This window comes from Grus americana, chromosome 5, assembly GCF_028858705.1.
Source record: "Grus americana isolate bGruAme1 chromosome 5, bGruAme1.mat, whole genome shotgun sequence".
NCBI lineage: Eukaryota > Metazoa > Chordata > Aves > Gruiformes > Gruidae > Grus > Grus americana.
In genome coordinates this window covers 30574405-30592955 of record NC_072856.1, presented here as the reverse complement: position 1 = coordinate 30592955, position 18551 = coordinate 30574405, and the positions used below count along the sequence as shown (strand labels likewise).

The 18551-nt window shown below is 35.5% G+C and overlaps 1 protein-coding gene across 6 annotated transcripts in view; it reads left to right on the top strand.

Moving 5' to 3' along the window:
• The window catches only part of TTBK2 (tau tubulin kinase 2), a 105050-nt gene that overhangs the window by 24953 nt on the left and 61546 nt on the right, over positions 1-18551 (top strand). For 4 of the 6 annotated variants that reach the window (XM_054828658.1, XM_054828655.1, XM_054828656.1 and 1 more), the window contains 5 exons: positions 1936-2095; positions 7573-7720; positions 13352-13425; positions 14466-14606; positions 16912-17016. In XM_054828658.1, the coding sequence (XP_054684633.1) occupies positions 2027-2095; positions 7573-7720; positions 13352-13425; positions 14466-14606; positions 16912-17016 (537 nt within the window). In that variant the 5' untranslated portion in view covers positions 1936-2026. Of the gene's footprint in view, positions 1-1935; positions 2096-7572; positions 7721-13351; positions 13426-14465; positions 14607-16911; positions 17017-17925; positions 17977-18551 lie in introns of those variants that run through there. The other 2 variants (XM_054828659.1, XM_054828660.1) reach the window with 2 other exon arrangements.

Sequence of the window (18551 nt, the reverse complement as noted above, 5' to 3'; positions counted from 1 at the left end):
TGTTGCCGTATCTTTGCATTAATAAAGTGTCTTGCTTTTCTTACGGGTGATGAATTTTGCTCATGTTTGAAAGCTCTAGCAAAAATCATACTTGCCAGTTTTAGATTTTGCTCCAGTGAGGTGAATGCTTTCTCCATTACTTTTGTAAAGCAGGTGTCAGGAAAAAACCCACCTTTGAAGTCCCAGTATAGGAGTAAACATATTACTTAGTGAAGACCACCACTTACTTTGATGTAGCTGGGGAGTGGTAGAAGGGGAAGCAAAAATTTGAGCAAATGGAAAAACCACTGTACATGCTGTAAGCATGTAATTTTGGGAATAGACCTTTTCCCCTTCAGTATTGCCATTTCATTTTCTTTTTGACTTATTTAGTTCCTGACTGTGTTATGGTAATTCTTTTAGAAAGGTCAGTAATTATGGTCAGTGGCTAGTAATGTTCAGGGTGTTCACATAAATGATCACAGTTCTCTTCAGAATTTTGACCTTATCTGCAGGGGAGAATTTACCAGCACCGGTAGAATTTAAATTGGTTTAGTTCAACTTGATTAAATTGCAGGGTGGATGCTGTTACTCAGAGTACGCAATCTTAATTTGGTTTCCCTTCATTTGTTTGAATTAGACTAATTCAGGCTACATATTCTGAATGAACACTCTTTTCCAGGGATGTAATCCACTCTAATTTGGTATAAATTTAGATCTTCAACTAATCCAGATTAATTTTTCTCTACAGGGGTCTGTTTTGTTTGGAGTTGGTTTAAATGTCAGAATTTACAATTGAAGCAAGAAAGGCATAAATGAAATAAGAAAAAGAAATATGAAAGAATATGAAAAAACCCCCACAGTTACTGTCATGTCAAACAAATGTCTGTCTTAAAAGCCAGGTTGTTTAAGCAGCAGGTTGTTTTTTAAGAAGCATAATTTAGCCCTGATAGTAAACTTGGCATTTATCCACATGGAAGGACATCCTGTTAATTTAAATCAGAATGGTTGTACCAATTTTGCATACTATTTGTCTGTTGATTCAGGGAGAAAATAATTTTTCACTTAGAGTTTATGCTATTTTGGAAGTGATAGAAATAAACCCAAAGCAAATACACTTTTGAAGTCTTATCATTGGACAAGAGAGTTTGTACAAAGAGTTGCACTCATATAATTATACCAGTATAACAAATAAGCACAATTCTAGAAGAGCTTCAAACAATGGAAATAAGCTTTTAATTGGTTGTAGTAGTTGCTGATGGGAGCCGTTATGGATGGATTAATCTCCAAAAGACAAATTTTTATATTGCTATATAAAATTCAATTTAGAGATGATTGCCTAAAGCCAGAAAACTTTAAACTGATAGAATTACCCAAAACAAGCTTTTTTTTTCCCTTTAGCTATTTGTATCCTGACATAAACCAACAAAATTGTACTTTAGACATATTTAATCATAAGTAATCTTAGCTATGTGAAACACATTGTAAAATGTGGAATAGTCTGTATGCAGAGCAATAAATTAAATTGTGATTCTGATTTAAGTACCTATTTTTAATTTTGTAATTTTTTTGTTAATATTACTTTAAGCTTATTATATATTACTATTAATTAACCAATTCTTTAGTAAATTATTAATTAGATTTTTAAGTTATTAGAATTAAATTTAAATGTAATTATGATTTACAGCAATTTGAAACTGCCTGCAGAATATAACTCTGAAAACGTTTATATTCATTAGTACTATTTTGAGATTGGGCTCGGAGGTTTGAGAGAGAGCAGGTTAAAAAAATAAGGAAGAATATACTTGCATTTCTTTCTGTACTGGAAGTTGTTTGTCTAGAAATCACTAGGGGATACAAAAGCTAGTTAAGATGCTAGGTGAGAAACACAACTTGTTTGTATTTCATGTTATTTTGTTAATCACTGAGATCCCACGTTCTGCTCTGTTTCTGCAGTCACTGGTTAAATGGAAGCCACTCCTGGGATCTGGATGGTTTCTACTGACATAGACTTGGCATAGCAGCTCCATCGCGCCAGGAGGTTGCAATGAGTGGAGGAGGGGAGCAGCCTGACATCCTCAGTGTGGGAATCTTGGTCAAAGAAAGATGGAAGGTGGTGAGTATGCCTTCCTGCAATTCTTTCTCTTCTTCAAAACATTTTTTAAAAGTAGTAGTTTGTGCTTTTGAAATCTATTTCAAAATTATTGTGAGATATATTTTGCTTAATATTATGTTAAATGGTAAAAGAACTTTAAAACCACTTGTTTCTCTTATCCTACTTTAAAAAGAAGTTATATGGGTTTAAGGTTTTGGCTTTTTTTTTTTTTTTTCTGGTAAGGACCTAGAAGAACTTTTAAATCCTGACTTAGCACCTGTTTAGAGCACAACTGCAAGAGTCCTGTTAGTATATTGAATCCAATCGGCCAGTGATTATGTCAGTCCATTTTGGAAATCAATCAGGGTGCCTCTTGAAACTAGTCAGATTGTGAGATTTGTTACTTCTTATAGGAAGGTCTTTCAGGACCTTGCTGCTCTTCCAATTAGAAATGATTTTTGTTTGTTATATTTTGTAGCACAGATTTATTCCTGGCTGATTTATATCCATTTGATTGTGTGCCAGTATTGGCTCTACCATAAATAGCTCTGTTCCTTTTGGTGTTCATATCCTTGATTTACATCTAGAGGGAAATAGTATCCATTTGAAACTATTTTTGCTGGGAAAACCAGGCTGAGTTCTCGTAGGTCCTTCTCCATTCCCCTGATGACTTCAGCAATTTTTTTGCTTGTGGATTTTTCTGAAATTTTTAAAAAAAAGGCAAAACCCCGCCACATCATAATAGAACATTTTGGATATTTCTGTGTGTTTAGTAGGCTGTGAATGGATACTGAAACACTATTATATGCACCATCTTTGCTTTATATTACTGCTGCATTTCAATATTTTAAAATTCAAACTGTAAGACTGAATGTAGAAGATACAGATTCATCATTTATTTCAAATTCATATAGAGAAAATAATTTCAAATATCTTATGCCCTATCCTTCATTTAAAAATGCAGGAAACTGATACTAGCTTTGTGTAGGAAACCTTTATGTTTCCTTTTGTCTAAGTATAACCTAAGTGGCTATCTTTGGAGTGTGTTTGTAAAATAGCTTCTTATATTGCATCTCAATATTGCAGTGAAGTAAAAACTGAAAGCATAGTCTTGAATCAGATCAATTAGAATAAAATAGCTTTATAAATAGATAACAGTATGCTAATATATCACTATCCACAAAACTACTGTCCTGGTTCTGGTGAGGATAGAGTTAATTTCACAAGGAGCCAGGACAGGCGAGCCAAGCTGGCCGGGGGGTTATTCCATACCATGTGACGTCATGCTCACCATAAAAGGGGGCCAGTCGGGCAGGGGCGGGTTCGGCGTGGCTCCAGGACGGGCTGAGCGTCGGGTAGGTCAGTCGTGGGATCGGTAAATTGTTCTTTGTTATCACCCATTGTGAATATCTGTTATCAGTACTGTTGTTGATTGTTTCCCTCTCCCTTGCCGTCCCAGTAAACTGCCCTTATCCCAACCCACGAGGCTTTGCCGTTGTTTTTCCGTTCTCCTCCCCATCCCTCTGCGGGAGGGGTGAGCGAGCGGCGCGTGGTGCTCAGCTGCCGGCTGGGGCTAAACCACGTCACCTACTCAGTTGCCTGATGTGTGCACCAGTAGTCCTGTTCCCTTCGGGTTTATTTTCTTCCCTATATAATGAAGAATGATGATCAGATCGGTGGCTCTGGAAAATTTTGAGAGTAGGTGTTGAGGTGTTGTTCATCTCATGTGATTGTACATTTTAACTTGTGTGTTTTCCAAATCAAGTATTACAGGTAGATGAGTGCCAAATGTTGTCTGTGGGTAACTCTTCAAAATTTCTGTAGCAAACAGTAAGGATTTCTTGATGGTATCTAAGGTGATATACTTCTTTCTGAATTCAGGATTTCATAGGACAATCTGCCAGTGGAAGAAAATAGCACGCAAAATTCAGAAATTCCTTAGTGCTTGACACATATATATTAACATATAATTAATACTGTTCTTTTAGGTTATGAAGTATTGATGTTTTTTGCTAGTGTTCTTGAAGCAATAGAGTACTTAAAAATTCCTTGTCTAGAAAGGTGAGGTGGTATAAACCAGTGGACTTTTTAAACTCAAAAGCAGAACATGAAACACAAACGAACAGAAGGTGGAAACAGGGATGGGCCGCCCAGGATTAATATGAATACATTGCCTCTGTGTGTTGCGATGAATGTATAGGAAAGCCAGAGCTCAGCTAGCAGTTGAAACTGGTGAGGGATGTGAAAAACAAAGAGAAAGGCTTCTACAGGGACACTGGCAGCAAAAAGATGACCAAGGAAAATATGGGCTCATTGCTGAATGTGGTGCATGACCCAGTGACAAAGGGCATGGAAAATATTTTTTCTACAGTCAGAGAGAGGTTCATTTGCGCCTGGAATTATTGACTGATGTCATTATTGGATGTATGTTAATGATTCTGGTGTACTTTTATCTGAGGATAGAAATTGATCTGTTTATTTTATTAGCTTGGTGGTGTGATTGTTTTTGGTTTGGGTTTTTTGTTTATTTTTAAAATTTTTTTTAAGCACACAAGCAGAGGGAAAAACCCTTTCAGAGGCAGTCTTTCTCAGTCTGGCTGTTTCTCAAAGCTGGTAAATGAAGTTATATGATAAACTGGTATTAGTTTGTGTAGAGGTGAGGATGGCTGTATCACCTCTTTCCTTTTCCCCTCCCACCTTTTTCACCATGCATTCTCACTGTCTCCATGTGCTTGTACTAAACTGAAGATTTATGTGCTTATGCTGAAAACTACGGTCAGATCAATGTCTTATGTTTAACTGTTGGAGCCCTGTTAATAGCTCAGAGCTCAGGCAAGATAATGGCATTACCAGACCAAGAGGTGGAACAGAAAAGTGCTGACTTAAAATGGCCGAATTAGTCACGAAACTACATCTTTGAGAGATATACATAGACACATACATACTTAAAAAAGAAAAAAACAAACACCCCTCCCCTCTCTATATATAATCCTGTTAAAACTTGCTATTTTTCCCAATATTAAGATGATAGATTTCTTTTCTTTCTGTAAAGACTAAGAATCTGCATATATTAAATACATCTGAATGTAACCACTTTACACTATTTCATCGAACTTGAAAGATTTCCATTTCTCGCAGTTCGTCATTATTTCAGAGTTAACCCTAGGTTCTTACCTGAGTAGTACTTTAAACAAGTCATGGCCCAAGACACAAACTCCTTATTCAGGATTTGTGATACTCTGGACTTGAACTTGTTAAGTTCTTTGAATGTGTAGGTTAAAGAGTAACAGGCTTAAGCCCATGTTGGTAGTACGCATGTTACGCTGCTTCAGATAAAGTATACAGCCTGTGGAGGAGAGGAAATTGCATTTGCTAACAGCTAGCGTGCTTGTTAGAAAGAAATGAACATGTGAATTTGCAGTCAACAGGTGTTGCACTAGAAGCAGATATTTAGGTGGGTTAGTTCTGTAGGTCTGAAAATGTGGTGTGCTGTCTGTCCAAGGCACCTTTTTAAAACTGGCAATGAATTGGCCAGAAGTGAGTAATGTAGATAATGCTACGTACCTTGGACCATATTTTCTCATCTTAAGAATATTGAAATAGCAGTTGCTTTTGATGGTAAAAGATCTTCAGGACAGAAAGCGCATGATGAAACACTAAGTATTGTTGTAATCGCACAGAATTAAAATTTCATGTGATATGACCTGAAAAATGCAAGTAAACAATATGAGTATTTTATCTGTTACCTTCTTCCTTATTCTTAGGGGTCTAGGCTATTTTAAAAATTACTTTTCCTTCTCAGTCAGATGGCTGATTTTCTGGATTAGGAGGATATTAGATTTATTTTCAGAATCTGAAGATAGGTCAGCATATTGCTGATGTCTAGATCCCCAGAATGTTTAGAAGACATGTAATACAGTGTAGTCATGTAACCTTAGCAACTGTATGTTTTCCAATGACATTTAGAAAACCATGTCAGTTCTTTCAAGGTAAAATATAGTAAAAGTACAATATTGTGTGTTGCTTAAGGTAAGTTTTTTGTCTCCTTTTCTCTTTTATCAACTTTAGAATGGTAGCTACAGGGGAGATCACCATATGAAAGCATTACATGAAATAACATTGGCATTTTTGATACTGAAAACCAGACAAGTCTCTATTCCCTGTGAACTTTTAAAGCAGAGAGAAAACACAACTCTTAATATTTGCTCTGAATGTAGTGCAAACTAATTAATATGCCAGAAGCATTCTTTTTACCTCTTCCTAACACAGATGAAACTTTCAGTGGTGCAAATTTCTTTAGCATGTCTGTTAATAAAACCAGTATTTGTGAACCATAAGTAAATGTGAGTAACATCTAAAATATACATTTGTCATGGTTTCACCACAGCTGGTAACTAAGCAACACACAGCCACTGGCTCACTCCCCCCACCCCCAGTGGGATGGGAGAAAGAGTCGGAAGAGTAGAAGTAGGAAAACCTGTGGGTTGAGATAAAGACAGTTTAATAGGTAAAGCAAAAACCGTGCGCACAAGCAAAATGAGACAAGGAATTAATTCACTGCTTCCCGTGGACTGGCAGGTGTTCAGCCACCTCCAGGAAAGCAGGGCTCCATCATGTGTAATGGTTACTTGAGAAGACAAATGCCATCACTCTGAATGTCCCCCCCATCCTTCTTCTTCCCCCAGCTTTTATTGCTGAGCATGATGTCATATGGTATGGAATATCCCTTGGTCAGCTGGGTTCAGCTGTCCTGTCTGTGTCCCCTCCTAGCTCCTTGTGCACCCCCAACCTACTCACTGGTGGGATGGTGTGAGAAGCAGAAAAGGCCTTGGCTCTGTGTAAGCACTGCTCAGCAGTAAGGCAAACATTTCTGTGTTATCAACAGTTTTCAGCACAAATCCAAAACATAGCCCCATACTAGCTACTATGAAGAAAATTAACTCTATCCCAGCAAAGCCAGCACAACATTCAAAGATAATCTTAGCCATTTCTTATCATTTATGATGTAGCTGTTACATGTAAGTCACTGCATATAATAGAAAACGCTGTCTCTTTTCAGTAAGTCCGAGAACTTTTATACCTTTAGTATTCAGTGTGTGTATTTCTGAAAAAAGAAAAAGATATTTTAAAAATGTCAGTATGCATTTGTATTTTAAGATCTCTGGGTAGTATGTGACTATTTGAGTACAGACTTTATTCAGCATGCTGACTTTGGTCAGATTCATGCTGGGAATGTTAGTGCGCTCTTCTATTGTATTAAATACAGGAAATTTAGTGCAGCTGGATAGATTCTCTTCCAAACTCTGGCTGACCATATCTTTGTAGATTATTCAGTAGCTCTTTTACGTACTGAAGGATATGATTATTTTATTTTAAAATCTATTAGTAATAAAACAGCATTTGCAGTATGGCAGGCAATACAAGGAAGTATTGATGTTTTGTTTCCTTTCTTCTCTCTTTTAAATCTGCTTTTGTTTGGGTTTTTTTTTCCAATATAGTTAAGGAAAATAGGAGGCGGAGGATTTGGAGAAATTTACGATGCACTGGACTTGCTTACTCGGGAAAATGTTGCACTGAAGGTCGAATCAGCTCAGCAGCCGAAGCAAGTTCTGAAAATGGAAGTAGCTGTGTTGAAGAAATTGCAAGGTAGGGCTGTACCCTGGATATGCCAGAATGTCAGTGAATCTTCTTAAAAAAAAAATTGTAATCTCTGTTTAGTCATAGTTTGAGTAAATATTCATAGAATCATATCCTAGAATGCTTTGGGTTGGAAGGCACCTTAAAGGTCATCTAGTTCTAACCCCCTGCCATGGGCAGGGACACCCTCCACTATTCCCCATGTTCTGCAGGTTATTGCGAAATGGTTATTAAAAGTGGAATAGAAACTCTTTCAATTTCTGCAGGTTTTGCTACAATGAACCTTTCATTGAAACAGGATGACATGAAAATAGAAAGAACGACAAGAAAATTAAATTGTTGCAAAACCTATGCTCAGCTGTAGTTTATTCTGGATCTGTATCTTCTCCTTACCTTTTTTACTCTAGACTTTGTTGTTGTTAGCTTTTTATTTCCCCTTCTAAGATGGTCTCTCTTTTTTCTGTACTATCTAACATTGAATATTTGTGGGTCCTTCATGTAGCATCTGGGATAAGAATGTACTTCTTTGCCTTTGCAAGTATTGCTAATAATAATTCTAATGTTGAAATGGGAAGCATTAAAAAAAACCCCACACAAACAAACAAAACCCCAACTTTAAATACTGTAACTTGTAGGAAAAAAAAAAAATTATTGGCATGTAGAGTCCTGAAATACTTTCAGGGTTCAGGTCATTGACCACTCAGAATCACAGCTTTGAATAGTCACTTTTGATGTACCTTTAAATACTTTAATGTCTGAACCTATCAATATAGGGAAATATGCAATGGCTTCTCTTCATTGCCTTTCACAATGTAAGATTATAAAAAGGCAGTTTAAAGGGTGACTTTTTTCTTTAAAAAAATTATTTTTGAATCTGGAAGATTTTGACTAATGCATCTGTCTCTGTCAGTGGCCTGATTTTTCCAGACTTTTTCCAGACTTTTCTCTTAGTTAGAATAAAACAAAATCTGCATGACATATGGTGCTGCCTAATCTGCTGTAAAGGTCACATTGCAGCAGAAATTGACAACCTCTATAGATTTAAGAGGGCAAGCATGTCACATGTTATAGTGTTAACAAATTGTTCCTATGTTTATATCTTTTTAAAGAATTTCACAAAAACATCTAATGTTATATAGTCAAGCAAGGAGATTCAGGGAGTTCATATTAGCTTTCTTTGAATTTTAGAGTTTCTAGTCTAGAGGTGAACAGTAAATTTCAGTATTACCAATTGTAAATTTAGAAACTGTTTGTCAGGTTTCTTAAAAGAAATTACCTTAAAGATAGTGAGTTTTGAAGAAACAAATACTCGTTAACTCCTGGGTTTTTAAATGTTCAGAATTAATTTTTCAAGGACTTTTTTTTTTCTGTACACGAGCTTGATTCTATTTTTAACAAAAAACAGTATTTAAAATGGTATAGGTGAAGCAGCTAAAGTAATAAGGAAAATAGTAATAATTGAAATAAAATATTGGAATTTGGTAGCACTGCAATGCCAACATATTTGTAAAAACACAAGAAGCCCTATGTATGACTGCATAACTGGACTGCCTTATAACTTTCTACTATGAATTTAAATATAGTGAAGTTTGAGTTTGTAAGATGTTACAAAAATGCTTTTTTCTTAGTAAAAACTTTTTTATGTTTTGAAATATTTTTGAAAACCAAAAATGTTTGCTGAAATAATAAAAAAATGAGTTGTGAATGATTGCCATAGATCCTAACAGAAGTTATAATTTTCTTATCCATCTTCCTTTGGGAGTACAATTCCTTTAACAATCCAAGTCTTCTGGCAGAAGAGTCTCTGGTTCTACTGAATCATGGGAAATGTTGTCTAGATGGAAAAAACCAGAATAATGATGCACCTGAACAACAGATCCACTGAAGCAAATAATGCAAATAAAGATCTTTCGGTTATTTATTTTTCTCAATATTACTTTTCTGAGAAAACAATAAATAGAAGTTTTTATGTAATTGAAACCCTGATTTTGTATGAGATCTTTAGAAGGAGCTCTTTTGACACCCTTCCTTATGAGAAAACGATCTAAATATTATTCCTTAATTTTTATCTCTTATTAATCTCTTGCACAGTTTTAAAGAAAAAAAAAAAGGGTTGATGATTCCATGACAGTAACACTGGAGGTGACCTTTAGTCATTACTGTGTAAGTTCCACATTACAGTGTAACTGCTCTGGTTTTAGATAGGGAACGTTGTAGATGATCAGGAAAGTGACTACAGTAAGAGATGGTTCAAGAGTGAACCTTTTGCATATAGTGAGATTTATAGTTTGCACAGATACATAACTTTATTTTTACATGCATATATTTTTATCCATACTTACAAGATTTTTGTTAAATAAGATTGTGGTAGACACCATTTTCTTTTACCTAAAATCTTGGCTCCTAGGAGCCATTTACATTAATTTTTCTACCTTCCAAAGTTTTCATTATGCAAGAACTAAAAATTTGAAGGAGAGAGAAAATAAGAAAAATGGACAAAAATAGGGAGTAGAAAACAACTTTATCGTTACTTTTTGAAGAATATTTTTATTAAATGCTTCATTTACCATGTAGAAATCTTTCTTCTTTTTTGACAAATTCTTTTTCATGCAGATTCAGAGCAGGTGAAATTGTAAACAGTTCTTTTAGGATATTTTTGTAACAACCTTCTAATAGCATACATCCTCTGCGACCAACTTTTATCTTGCTCTTGTATCCTTTTTTGGTATGTGTGTGTGTATATATATGTATGTATATAATTACTATCCTTTTCTCAAAGGGCTTATGTTCTCTTACTTTCAAGGTGTTCTAGTTACCTTGGACATAAATCAGAGGAATGGATGTAATTGTCATGGAAAGCTTTTTTCTTGCAAATATTTGGAAAGTTTGATCTAGGAATAGTATGTAATGAGAGACAGTGAGATGAGTGTCGTTCAGAATTCTCTTCATATGGGGATCTCATTTTTTAAAAAGAAATATTTATTATCATGTACAATTTCTGGGAAAATTATGAAGAAACAGGCTTTTAGGAAAGAATTAAGTAAACAGGTGTAATATGTCTCAGTCCAGCAAAACAGCTCTTCCAGTCTTTACTGGAGCTGGGCACATTCTCAAAGTTATAAACATGCTTTTGAGTGTTTCTGAATTAGAATCTTTTTTCACAGAAGCTGTGAAACTGAAATGAGAATAGCTGTTGGCAGAAGTGCATGGATGTACTATTTTTTATTATTTTTGCTTTCAGAAATTTTGAAAATTAAAAGTGTGGTCATTCATTGCGGGGGTGACATGAGTCATAACTTTGTAGGTATGCAGTACAGTGAATAATGAAAAACTTCAAAATAAGCTCTTTTAAGACCCTAATCTAGCAAAACATCCTTAACTGTGTGAATAGTTGTATGACTTCTCTCTTAATTATGAAGGAGGAGTATGTTCACTGATATGGCCATTTATTACAGCTTAGTCATCAATTGCATCTTTGGCTTTTTTTTCCCTGCCAATGATGCTGTCTCCCAATTATTGTTGTCAGAATACTGTTTAACTCTTTAAGCTCTCTTTTTGGTTTGTTTTGTTTCTTTTTTTAAAAGAAATCTGCTGCAACATATGGTTGTTTTGTTTAATCATGTTGTTAGGCCATCTGTTCCCACAGTCAGATGGGAGAAGACAGATTTATCACATCTCACTTGGTGAGAGTGAGACTCACTCAGTTGGTTTCCGTCTCACACAACCTTACGGACTTCTCCCTCACTCATTTACAGCTCTCTAGCATAATTCAGTGATGGGTTGCGTCTGGTGTAGGCTGAAAAGCTGGCTGTAGTGATATACTGCAGCTGGGGAATGGCACGTAGGCCTCCTACCCTCCGTACGAAGCTTTTCAAGGGCACAGTTGTTCACTGCAACCTATTACCATCTTCTCCCCCTGCTCCCCAGCAACATGGCTCACAGGTGTGAGAAGCTACTGTTTTCTCCCTGAGGGAAAGGGAACTGAAGGTATCTGCAAAGGTGTAGTAAGTGCATATAGCTGCACTGGAGTGGTGGAGGATCATGCTGCTTGAATAAGGTGTACAGGCCCTACTTCTGTCTTTTCCTCAGATTTTTATAAAAGTTAGTTTCCAGAGAATTTACCACACAACTGGAGTTGCTGCTGCAGTTAAAAGGGGGTTTCTCCAACCAAACCAAATTTTGGACATTTACTGAATTTGTCAGATGAAATCTGCCTGATACATGTTTCTCTGAAGACGTTCCTTCAGCATACCCACAGCGGCTGTAAAATCAATCATAAATATTTCAGATGAGACTTCATTAACTGGAAACTGTGGCGATGAATATGCAAAATTTCATCTTGACAAATTTGCTGCAAATCCTTTTTCTTCATAAAATTATGTTGTCTGTAATGTCGCCTGTCTTAAATAAATGAGTGGAAGGAAAAAGTGGAGGAAAAGCAGTGATACTTACAGCTTAGCATATATATTCAGAAGCTATAGGGCCAAGTTTTAGGGTTTTGATGGAGCTATGAGTGCAGCACTAACAAAAAGTCCCCCCAGATCTGTAGCTAGCAGTAATGGTATTTGAAAGCAGTAATGTTTTCTTAAATTTTTTAATTGCTTTTCTCCTATCACTTTTTTTTTCCTATTTATGACATTCTAGTAATCCTAAGGGTAAAGAAATTCATGAAAGAAACCTTAGGTGACACAAATTTTACAGAGCTTTAGTGGCCTCTTGCGACCATCAGCTTTCTCTTGGCTGTAGCTTCCATGGTGTCAGAAAGGAAAGTAAATGGCCTGAGGGACTTAAACCTACAGTTCCCTGTTCTGTCACAGAGTGGGGTCATAAGGGATCCCAGCTTCTCTCCAAGTTGGTGAACACAGATACCCAAATGAGCATGAGGCTACATCTCCCTTCTGTTTCCCTACTGCAGTCTTTGGTTTGCCTTTTTCTCTATTTACCCGGGGAATCTTACGCTTTGACTTACAGTTGCAGGATAGTAAGGAGATTATTTTTGACCAGCCCTCTTTTCCTCCACAGTTTGCTCCTAAGACAGGAGTCGGCTTTAAAGAAAATTGGCTTAAACCAAACTGTGATTTTTTTTTTTAACTACTTTTATCTCTGCGTCAGTGTACCTGAGCTGAATTTGTCTTTTGTAGCTAAACAGCAAAAATCATATTCGAGAAAGAGATATTCATAAATCAGATTAGTTGAATTACATTTCTACAATTTTTTAATACAAAACATGACCCACAGGTAACTACTGCTGTTTTCTTTCATTGTGGCAGCTGCAGCTTATAGAAAAAGAGGAATTGTGGATAGGAATATTGTCTATAACAAGCCATAAGCTTTGCCAGAAAATAACCTTTTGCCAAAGTGCCTCAAATTTGTGGATGTTTAGGCATGTTGCCATGCATGTTTTTTATGGAAGAATGATAGCTGTGGTATGGCTGCATATTTTGTGGTAGAAAACTTATATTTAATTGAGGGTAGAACTGACATTGGTTTTACAGCTGTTGAACTGTAGGGATGGGGGGCTTAGTTGATTAGACATCTCTAAAGAAATATAACTATCTCTTCCAGTAATTTGCTAGGTTTTTAAAGGAAAAAACCACAGATTTCCATTATTATCGGCTAATTTGCTTCTTTTTCTCTCAGGAAAAGATCATGTCTGTAGATTCATTGGATGTGGAAGGAATGACAGATTTAACTATGTGGTCATGCAGTTGCAGGTTAGTGTATCAAACAGAGCTCAAAGTTTGCTTGTTTGTTTTGGTTTATTAGCCAAGTGTATATGAAAATACCAGTAAAATTTTAGAGGGTGACAAATTAAAAAAAACCACCCTAAGATCATGAATGCATAGTAGTGAGCAAACCTGAATTGAAGCATATCCTTATATCATTATCTTTTGATATCCTTTCCATAATTCTCTCAGAAAGGAGAAAGTTTGCATCCTCAGGAAGATTTGACTATTGAAAGAGTGAACTGTGATGTCTTCTGAGATAATTCACATTCCTTTGAAGTCTTCACTTGTAGACAGTCTAAAATGAAATATATTAGTCTATGCATTTTGTTGGCTTTTTAAATGAAAGTTAAAAAATATCTTTACAAGTAAAAGAAAACACTTAATTCACTTTAGCGAAAGACTTGTTCCTGTGAAAAGGGATAAAATGGGTGATTAGCACTTAGTTATGGGCTTATTGTCCTTTATCATCTTGGTGAATATGAATACTGGAGAAAGAAGCGTGCTCTAGTTCACGCTGTTGGTCGTCTGTTGTTTTGACAGACCAACAGTTCTGTGATGTCGTGGGGGTGCATTTCCTGCATAGTATATTTGTCGTCTGTTTGGTTAAGTCATCTAAGATATACCATATAATTAAATAAATTACGTATTTTTCCTTAAAGAGGTGAGTGTAAAGTAGTCTTTGTGAGCATTTTCTCAGTGGCCTTTTTTCAGGCGTGACATAGATACAACATGAACTAATGGTGTATGTACTAGTCTTCTAATAGAGATTAGTTTGGTCCGTGTTATTTAGGAGCAGAAAGATACTAAGATTCATATTTTCAAAAATAAATTATAAATTTAATATTGGAGATACTCGGGGACATATACCCATAACATTTAGGTGAGATGTGTTACCCCTGAATATGAAAATGAGAGTATTCTGTGGTTAACCATGAACAGCTAAGGAAGAAGTAGTAAGACTTTATGCTATCTGTGAATCTTGTTATTAGTATTTTTTTATAAAAATGTGTTTTTAATTTGATCAGGGTCGGAACTTGGCAGACCTGCGGCGGAGCCAGTCTCGAGGAACATTCACCATTAGTACCACTCTGCGGCTTGGGAAGCAGATCTTGGAATCTATTGAAAGCATTCATTCTGTGGGATTCCTGCACAGGGACATAAAACCAGTAAGTAAATCAAAACAGGCAAGTAATATGGGGTTATGAGATGGCTGCATAAATAAGAATAGGTTCTATATTGGATGTTAAAACAAAAAAAATGAGAAAGGACAGAAGATTGAATGTTTATTCATCAGATAGGGCAGATTTTTTTCTATTAATTAGTGTTGGATTGCAACAACAACAACTTTGGTCTTTGTCATTATTGTCTCCAGTTACTTAGGCCTCCTTGCAATTTTCCATAGTTAAAACTTCCAACTCTTATCTGTAGCATCATGCAATCAAGAGTATTTGCCATGAGATATGATTTGGTTATTGCCAATTAATATCTTCACATAATAAATCTAAGAGAATAGATACTAACTGTAGTGTGTATTTATAAGCTCTTCAATAGCAATTTTCTTTTTATGTAATATGTTTGTAACTAACAAGGTGAAAAAAGACAGACTGTAAGAGAAAACTATTCAATAGTTTTATTGTGCAATTCTAATAAAATGAGTGTTGTCAAAATGTCACGAGGACAGTGCTTTCCTGATAGCATCACACTTTTCTTATTTTTCTGTTTTTCTTTGAATTTATTCTTGAAATTGCATCAGCTATTTTTATTATTGCTCTGCATAAAAAATACTATTAGAACACTGAACTTTCAGAATTTGTAAATGAGAAAAAATAAGCAAATCTTGTGTTTTCTAATAGATGCAAATATGGCTGGTTATGTCTGGCATATATAGCTAAATTTCCTGTCAGCTGAATGTTGTTTACATAAAGCCTCTCAACAAGTTTCTGTGCATTAGGGAATTTTAATTTTCATCTCTTCTTCCTTGCAACTTTTTATAAAAACTTGTATTCTCCCTGACCCATCCCCAAGACTTCATTTAATATGGAAAGGACACAGAGGCAGTGAATGTCAAGTGAAATAGGTGAGAAGGAGTTAGCTGGAGTGCAAGATTTTAATGATGAAAACAATTCAAGTTTTGAATGGGAAATGTGTTCCTTTATGGCTGGCAGGATGGATTGAGGACATCTTGTTATGTAGCTGTATCTCTGAGTCTATGGGCTCAAATAGGATGAAAATGGAGAATGCTGTTAGGGGATGGAAAAAACCCCAGAAAATTAAATGTTGAGCCAGGATAAACAGCAGTGTGAGGCAATATATTAGATTCATAAAAGAAAGAATTTTTCTTCCCCTTTAGGAGTTCTGTTGTGACTACACATGCAAAAGAAGGCACAATTGCTTTCTAGCATGCAGTTTTCCTGGCTTGAAAATACAAGTCTATTTTATCTTTTAGTATGTATCTTCTAGATAGATTATACTGAAAGCAAGCTTTGTGCTGAGCTGTAATCTTGAAATCCTTGGTTGGTTATTATCCTCATGTGATGAATTAGGCAATGCTGAAATTCTGTTCCATTTAAAAATAATGTTGATCACACTCATTTCAATTCATGGTTTCGATTTGTTTTTACCCTCAACCCTTGACATTGAAGCAGCTGTGATTTTCAGATTTATTTAGAACAGTACTGCTGTTTCACTTAATGGAAAAAGAAAAGTAGTTTTTATAGAGCTAATTGTGTTAAGCTTCCAGCTCGCTCAGATGTGTAGTTTCAATTCCATTTCACAGAACTTGTTTTTAGCTTTATCTTTTTTTGTACCACACAATCCATTTTAAAGGGGTTTGCTGGGGAGAGACTTGAACTGACTCAGCCAACGTGTTCAAACATCATAAACTAGCAGTGTTGAAGAATTTTTTTAAAGGGCTAACATGGAATGTTAATCCATAGAGGCAAATAAGAAAATTTACTGAAGCTTTTCAGAATTACTTCCTTCACTGCATTTCCTCACTGTTTGGTTGTTTTGTTTTTGTTTTAAACTTGGTTCTTTCCCCTCCCATGAAAAGGAAAAGGCAGTTTGCACCCTTTATTCTATATTCTGCATATATGATATTATTGCATTTGTTTAGATGAACTTGTTAACCCCTAGATTGGTAGGTTTTTGAAATGTCCAAAATATATGAGTGGGTGATATGATTGGAAAATTCTTGCTAAAAATTAATATGCTCCAAATAACAAAGTAAGATGGCAATCTCTTTGGACCATGTAGGCTACTGTTCAGATACGCTAAGTTGGATGTCTGATTTTCTTAACAACGTTTTCTTCAAATTCAATGGGAGTTTAGCAGAACTGAAAATGTGGAAGGAAGGGTAGGGAAGTAGAATGTGGATTTTCTATGATTGTGTTACTGTATTAATATGTGCACATATTGAAACGTGTGTGTGTGTGTATCTATATACCTATCTGCATTTGTTTTTCTTTCTAGTCTAACTTCGCAATGGGACGTTTTCCTAGCACCTGTAGGAAGTGTTATATGCTGGATTTTGGCTTGGCACGACAATTTACCAATTCATGTGGGGATGTCAGACCAGTAAGATTTTTTCACAGTTGTCAATTTGATTAATTGAATGTGGTAATATATTGTCTTTTTTTCTGAAGAAGTATGGGAATCGCAGTGAACCGGTAACTGATCTGAACTTGACAAACATCATCCCAGATCAGAAATGCCATGTGATTTATTGATTATATTAGAAGATCGGCAGATGGGAATGAATCAGGTTTCTGATTTGTTGCTTAAGGCAGAGGTGTAGTCTATGATTTTTCTGGATAATCTATCTTTTGGTTTGGAAAATCAATCAAAACGTAGGTTTTCATTAAATATCAGAGTCATACCAGAGCTGAATTTCACTTGGTATTATATATTGCGTTTTAAAAAGAAAAAAACTATGTAGGAGAAAAAAGTCAAATGCTAAACTGAATATATAATCTGAAAGAGAAAGTCTGAATAATTAAAACAGTGATAGGACACTAATTATAATACATAACAGGACATAGTTAAGTGTAGTTTTTGTATTCCCATATGATGCAGTCTGAAGAAAATTGTAGATAAAAGCATATCAATGAGGACATTACAATTTTAAGTACAGTAGAGCCTCCCTAATTCACTGGCAGGCAGTCCTTTTGTTAATTGCAAAGTTTGAAGATGCTCAAGTCTGTGCTATGGTACGTGGTGATGTTTTAAAGAAACATAGTTTCTTTATTAAATTAGTTTACGTTTTGATGGTAATACTGAATGATGTACTAGTCAATATTGTGTAGCATATTCATTAATGTGATGCAATTTGAGTGGCAGAGGCCATCTCTGCAGGATTTTCAATTTTATTTTGCCTAAGAAGTTGGGAAAGTGGCAAATTTTTGTGTGCAAATTATGAATTAGTAAGGTAAATTAGCGGGGTTCTGCTGTACTCTATTCCTTCAGCCATAATGCTGGACACTGCAATGAAAGCAAAGAGCAGGGGAGACCAACAGAGTGGCTGCTGCTGTTGGAAAGGTAGGCTAAACATTTTAAGTAGTTTTTAAATATTTTTTTTATTTCTCAGTGTTTTTGTCGTGTTCTGTATGTTTGGCTGCTTATAGTGTTTTTCTAACTGACCTGTAATTTCGAATAGAAAACAATTCCCAAGATTCTGTAATTTATATACATACACATACCCCAATGGTAGTATTTTCAGAAAAAATAGGTGCTAACAACAGAAAATTAAATGTTTCTGCTATTCTTTCTTTTGTAACAACTCAGCTCTTGCCTTTTGTTTTTCATTGCAGTGCCCTACAATGTAACTGAAGTAATTCTTCAACTGAATTTGTTTAGAAATTTCTGACAATGTAAACTATATTAGCAGAGTGGCAGTGAGGGGGGGAAAAAGACAGTAGTTTTATTTGTAGTTAATAGTCAGAAATGGCTTTTGTATAGATTAGCAACCATACTGTTGGCCTTGCTTATTAATAAAATTTATTAATATTTTCATTAAATGTGCTGTGTGCTTCTCCTTAAGGCTATCCTTCTAAACTCATTAGATTTCTTCAGCAGATACTGAAAATAGCCTGGAACAATGTAAAAGCATGTTC